Here is a 7,287-nt window from a genome sequence, read left to right on the forward strand (position 1 = left end):
TGGATTCCATCGTAATGCTACCCCGTTGATTGAGTAAGGGTGCATTCTACATACATGTCCTATCCATGACCATTTTTTCCTTTTTATCTTCTGTGCAATTGTATTAGTTCTTGTTCGCAGGTATAATTCCTCATAAGATATTTTATTTGGCCAAGCCAGAAGACGCACAGTATTCTTCGTAGGCACCGGGTCTGGAAAAATCAAGCTTGGATGTGGCTACTGATGTAGCACCATAGATGAAGATTCCGAGTACACTGCTTTTGAAGATCCCAATTTTAGTATGTTGCTGATTTTCAATGACCTCAAGATGTTACAGAGGGCAACATTAGCACCATAAGAATATTTTAATATTTTTGCATTGACTATTTATTTCTAGGAAAATGGCCGACCTGTCAAGAAATTTTATCCGTTTCTCTCCAGTGGAGCCATCTGGAGGTTCCATGTTGAGAGGTAAATGTCGTGCCTGTCTGCTTCGTTATACTTTATTCGGGCTATGGAGCAATAAACAGAATTTTGTGGAACACACCAAGTTATGCACGTTAAGTGTGTAAAACAAAATTGTTTTCCGTTCGAATAAACCGAACAGAAGTTACAATCGTTCTTTCCTATTTTATTCAAAAGAGGATTCGTATAGCACGTAACGTAATGGCTACAGAGATATTATGTTTATTGAAAAAAGAACACTTACGATTTCCGCCAATCAAAACACGTCCTCCAATATAAATTTGTTCTTTGAAATATCTTAAGTATTGAGTTATCTTAAATTGTAAGCGACTCTTACCTGAGTACGCATTGACAAATTAGATATTTAGACAGAAAAAAATGTGAACATTTTATCAGTTATTTGTTATTTATCCTAAATTTTTTATTGCTTCTTTCATATTTTATCTGAACTTTTTACAACTGTAAACCGTAGACCACGCTGAATACAAGATATTGCCAAAGGAAAGACAACTCAAATTTGTAGTGGCAATATCAATGATGGCTTTTTTGTCAGATTATAAAGTAAATTGTAAATTATAAGACAAAACTGGAGTTTTAAATGTAGAAAATATTTACTTATATAAATGGAAAGGAGAAGACATCCAAGAGTACCATTTAAATATTTTTATCTTCCCAACACGTTCACATAAGACCAAAATCCATCTCTGACGAGTAGTAAAAAAGAAGCTGCTGTCATATTAAGCTGTAAAACAATAACATATTATAAATTGTGTGTTGTGAAATTATTTATCATGATACTGTAAGAGAGGTTGCATTTACTTCAATGGTGGGGGGTTAATAGTTCACGGACTATTCATGGTTAGGTTTAAAGAGGTATAAATGTACAAATAAGTTATGCAATAAGAAGTCAATATGATTTACATCATCTAGAATCATTCACAATTACATGGTAATGCAGAACATTTGAGGAAGTTTATTTCTATTACACAGTGTGTAATTTTTGTCCAGAAGGCGTTCGTGCATACCTCGGACGTCTACCGGGCATAAACACATTAAGAAATAAATTCGATCGATCATATTCCTGCATTTCCTTGCACTTGTGATCGAGAACATTTCAATTAATTTTATATCGTTAAGTGACTACAGTTATTAAAAGGAATTTTGCGATGAATGGTGAATAAATTTACTTTTGAGTGTTTAACTGACTATTAAACTGTCCGTCTGTATTTTAGCGTATTCAAAAAGGGCGTCAAATAATTTTCTCTTTCAAGGCTATAACACTTATGACACTCTTTTTATATGCGATCTCACGGTCTGTATAAAGTAACGTTGTCAATTGTTAATACGATTATCGCTACCGCCTGATCTTATTTTTGTCGTTTATGGAAAAAAAAATAATGCTGAAAAATAAACAGGATCATTATAAAAACAAAATAAACAAAAAACAAAAACGAACAAAAACAAACAAACAAAATAAAATGTATAACAAATCAAATCTAAACACAACAAAAAACATAACCCCTGAAAATCCCGGAAATCAAATGAATTAAATAAAAATGAAATAAGACAACACGACATACCTGGTTAGACAAGAATTAAATATAAAACATCTTTATGTAGACATGAATGACATTTAATTTCTATTCTTAGACACTTTATTAGCAATTGTAATTGCAACCTTGATAATGGTGAATGTTGGTCTAATTAAAGAAGCTTTTGATGACAATTTTCAACCAAACCGTGGAACCATTACTGCATCGTCTACTTCTTCACAGAGCGCTGCGTTAGGTAAGTCATATTGCATTTGTGCGAATGTTTTTAGAAGAACGTTGCTGTCAAAAGAAATGCTTAAGTGTCAGTATTTGTAAGAATCAGGCAAAATAAGAAAAATCAGAAACATGCATGTCAAAAACCCACCGATCTGACAATATAATTTCACTCGAGGATGATTTCTCTATTTGAAAAGACCATTATTTGATCTCTGCATCACTGGCTTTGTTCAGACATTTATCAATAGAATGTTAGAAAAATGAGGTTTTTGACAGAGTTATCTGCCATTGACATGTTCATTTTCAGTGTATTTCAATGAAATTGTAACTCAATGGGCAGCATTATATGGAACATATTGTCTTTTTTCCTTTATTCTGATGACATAAATAGTCAAATTAAACTATCAAAATAGTGTTTTTTATACCACGTTTCACCCACTACCTGATTCTGACAGATACTGACACTTAAATTATGCAGTACTTTTAAGGAATCAAGTTGATAGTGTAAAATACAAAAATATCACTTTCTGTAAACGCATTAATTTTCGCGAATTATGGCATGTGAACATATTCGCGGGTATCGATTTTCGAGGTTTCAAAAGAAATGGTTAAATAGTGTGAAAAATCCATTTTCTATTTCCGATGCAATGGATTCATGTACTCTCAAATAAGAATTGCTTGGGAAAAGAGTTAAAGTCACATTTCAATTAACTTCAAACCAAAGATAGAGTACACGCACATGACTGTATATGACTTGTACAGTCACACTACCAATGATACAAGTGTTTCAACGTGTAGAAAAACTCACAGAACAAACAATGCTTTCTTGATCTATATACGCCATATTTTTACATAATAATGCTCCTTTCTGCACTGCATACACATCTGCATTTTGGAGAAAACTCTACATTTTTCTCCTTCTTAAATCAAATTATAAACAATAACACTTTGCAAAATGCCAATTTCAAATACAATCTATAAAATTGTTATCTCAAAAATGCAACAAAGGACTGGGAACCACAGAAAATGGGCATACTGGCCTTAAACTCTTGAAGGGTTTTCGCGTAAATTTCAAAATATACAAAAATGATACACGTTTTGGAAATAGTTTAGTTCAATTAAAACCCAAAGACAATGCATATACGTTATACGTTAAATTCGAAATTAAGTAATTAAAAAAAAATGGATCTTAAAACGTGTATTTTATAATTTTGGTTTCAATTATTATATGAGCATTACCTCAATTCACAGTAGCTTCTATCATGATCATGCCTATTGTAATGAAAAGATAAATTTGCACAGATGTCAGACAGGGTCAATTATGAAGAAATCCTAATTTGTTTTTGTTATTTGTTGTGCTCTGTCTTGATCACATCAGCTTTATGATCATTCACAAAACATTGCCAAAAACTTAGCGATTTGAAAAATATATATATTTATTAAAATAACCTGCAACAGGAAGTTCAGCCGGACAAGCAACTGGAATTCTACCATCAACAGGATCTGGATCGGCTCCTGGATCAGCATCTGCACCTGGGGGAGCGCCATCTGGAGGTGGATCTGGAACGGCAACTGTTCCTGGTAAATGAAAATATCAGTTTTAAGCTTATCTTTTTTTTTAAAGCATAGCATACAGTGATTAAATATTGTTCATTTATTAATTCTATTTCCATATTATTCGTGTAAATATTTTCTTCAACACAAGTAGAATCAATTATTCTGATTAATGGTAAATTGATTGATAAGTTATTCACTTCAGATAAAAGTCTGGCTTAGGTTTTTTTTTGCTTTGCACATTACTACCAGTTAGAAACAAAGTACCACATAATATCTTGGGGTTTGATTCTAAATGAATAATCACAACTTTTATTTGGGTCTCATTAACAACTTTATAACGTAATAACAATTTCCTTTACTTTACATATGTACACGTAAATTTTAAAATTTTACTGTCAACTTCCAGGACAAATAAGGCCTTAAAGGATCAAACGATTGCTAATTGTAGAAAATAAGGCTTTCAAAATCACTATAGTAATTTAACGATGTCCGTAGAAATTTTTCACAGAATTAACTTGAATAGAAGATACTGAATATCCACGTTTTTACATTTTCTGCTAAATGACAGCAATGGGAAAAATTACTAACATATCGTAACAAAATGTTCATACACTTTTGTAGAAATATATGAATTTAATATGGTTCCCTGGTCAATATCATAAATGACCCTATGATCGCTAAAATACTCATGTCACCAGCGACGGGTATGCACAATATACATGTAAAAGTAAATTGCCGCTTATGAAATAAAATTAAAACAAAGATTAGATTATCTAGATTAACTTTATAAATGTGCATTTATATCGAAAGACGATATAAGCAAGGAGTTAAATATAGATGGATTCGCATTTCGTAAATTATTGCAAAATCTCGCGTGACGAGATTTCAGGTTACTAGCAACAGCTACTCGCCGCCTATACAGTCAAAATTAGGTCATATAAAACATTGATATCACAAAAGCAGGGGAAGCTGCAGCTATAAACATCCTTATATACACCATTAGAACATTTTTTTTATACATTTAAAACAAATTTTATGTCGATTGTTCGAGTTTTGAAGAAGGAGTTAGACCTTTAATTTAGAGGGAATGCCTTTCTCGAGGGCGTGACTCCGGCCGCCATTTTCTTTTAATAATCAACAGTAGGTCAAATTAAAACGTTGATATCACGCAAGAATGTGATGCTACAACTACAAAATTTCTTATATACACCCTCGGACCATTTCTGATCAATTTGAAATAAAATTTTATGATGATAGATCGGGTTTAGAAGGAGTTTAAATTTTAAATGAGGAGGGTAATCGCCTTCGAAGACGGAGCTACGAAGTCAGGAGTAAAAACAAAAGCTTGTATAAACGTTGATATCACAAATGCGGGGAAAGCTTCAAGTATAAAACTCCTTGTATACGCCCTCATACTATTTCTGATCAATTTTAATAAATTTTATGACGATTGATTGGGTTCGGAAAAAGGACTTTGAATTTTTAATGAGGAGGGAAGTACGCCTTCGAAGGTGGGATCAGGTTGAAAATTTGATAAGAGATTAAGGTCTCGAGTATCGAGGTATTGATCAAAACAAAACATTGAAAAAGTCTGGAGGCAACTTGAGGTGGGATATTTTTAATTTATTTTTCAAACCATATGGGTCAAAACACATACATATATCGTGATGAAATGTTGAAGCGATGGAAATCGTCCGCCATTAACAGGGCACAATCAGCCTTTAATTTTGAATATTTTTCGGATAAAATATAAATCGATAACGTGGCTTACAAGTCCTATAGAGTGTAATATAAAGCTGCACAATAAAAGAAGACAATGCTATCTGTAAATTTTTGAAAGAATCTGGCATAATGGGAGAAAAATAGAAACATGCATGTCAGAAAACCACCGATCTGACAATAAAATTCCATTCGAGGATGCTTTCTTTGTTGAAAAAAAAAAACATTATTTTATCTCTGCATTATTCAGAAATATTTCACTAGAATGATTTTTTTGACAGAGTTATCTTTCCTTGAAATGTTCATTTTCAAAGCCTTTTATGAAATCATACATTAGTTATCAAAATAATATTGACAATCTTGTCTTCTACCTTTGATTCTGATGTCACAAAGAGTCAAATTAAACTTTCACTACTTATCTTTATATAACCAGTCATTTGTTCCACTTCAGATATGTATATAACCAGTCAATTGTTTCATTATAGATGTCTTTATAACCAGTCATTTGTTTCAATACAGATCTCTATATAACCAGCCATTTGCTCCAATTCAGATCTGTATATAACCAGTCAACTGTTTCACTTCAGATCTGTATATAACCAGTCATTTGTTTCCAATCATTCGTTTTACTACATATCTTTTTATAACCAGCCATTTGTATCACTGACTGGTCTTGTATAACCAGTCATTTTTTTCACCACAGTTCTTTATATGACGAATCTTTAGTGTCTACCTACTCTTCCTACCTTTTTTATTTCATTTCTCGTTCTCAAATAACAAATGGGACAGATTTGGTGCATGAATATTATTTAGGACGTTGACAAAATGTATGCAAGTATAACTCTCTGCCTGATTCTTAAGATAACCTGTATTAATGTTTGAAATGTCGATTTCAATTTCGGGGTACAGATACTTTTTGTATTTGGAATGTACTGAATTATTATTAGTTTAAAGTGATAATAATACAAAAACAGCCCACCCACCAAGCAGATAAAAAAATATCTTCTACCCCCCCCCCCCCCCAAATGGTTGCCTACTGCGCCGTGTACTTTCAAATAAAGGTATTATTGCTTATTTCTGCTTTCCGAATAAGTTATTCTTGTCTATTTCTATTTTCTGATAAAGTTTTTTTTTTTTTTTGTCTTTTTCAGGTTGTATATCTTCGTGCCAAGGTGTTGCTAACGGACCTTATTCTTCTTGTACGTCATGCAGACAATTTGTTTCCTGTTCAAACAATCTCTTGTTCATTTTTGACTGTCCTGCGAACTTATTTTGGGATAACGATAAAAAACGTTGTGAATTCATTTGTAACAATTAACAGTATGTAAATACACGCACGTTTTCTTCAAATTATTGATTAATTATTAATACTTTGTTGTGTATGATTTTAGTTACTTCAAGTTCTTTGTTGTGTATGTCTGTTTTCCATGTCTAATCTTTGTCCCTGGATTACATTCTTTTGATTACCGCTATAACCTTGGTTCCCTTGATTACTCTTGCACACATACATCTCATTTAACTGTGTAAGACGGTCCAACAGAGGTAAATTCGCTATGCCCCCACTGTTTTTTCTCAGCTAAGAACATGAACCACTGCCGCTTTGTTTATATCAAGAGAGGCCAAAGTTCTCATACCAAATTTAATTTTCTGTGAAAGTACTTTAATTCGTGGGTATCAATTTTCGTGGTTTACGAAAAAAATCTGTTGGTAGATTCTAGAATGCGTGGATTTGACAACTCAATTCCGATTTCGTAGGGAACCATTCGCGGTTTACCAACCCACGAAAACAATCAAATTT

The 7,287-nt window shown here is 32.6% G+C and overlaps 1 protein-coding gene across 1 annotated transcript; it reads left to right on the top strand.

Annotated features, from left to right (window-relative positions):
- Positions 1-375: 375 nt before the first annotated feature.
- On the top strand, positions 376-6,859 carry LOC148620197 (uncharacterized). Its single transcript, XM_088576987.1, has 4 exons — positions 376-450; positions 2,095-2,232; positions 3,672-3,794; positions 6,641-6,859. The coding sequence occupies exons 1-4, from the start codon at positions 381-383 to the stop codon at positions 6,805-6,807; spliced, it is 498 nt and encodes a 165-aa protein (XP_088433113.1). The 5' UTR covers positions 376-380; the 3' UTR covers positions 6,808-6,859.
- The last annotated feature ends 428 nt before the right edge of the window (positions 6,860-7,287 follow it).

Source organism: Perna viridis, chromosome 4, assembly GCF_037379345.1.
Source record: "Perna viridis isolate PV_CMFRI_1.1 ecotype Kerala chromosome 4, ASM3737934v1, whole genome shotgun sequence".
In the NCBI taxonomy this organism is placed as follows: domain Eukaryota; kingdom Metazoa; phylum Mollusca; class Bivalvia; order Mytilida; family Mytilidae; genus Perna; species Perna viridis.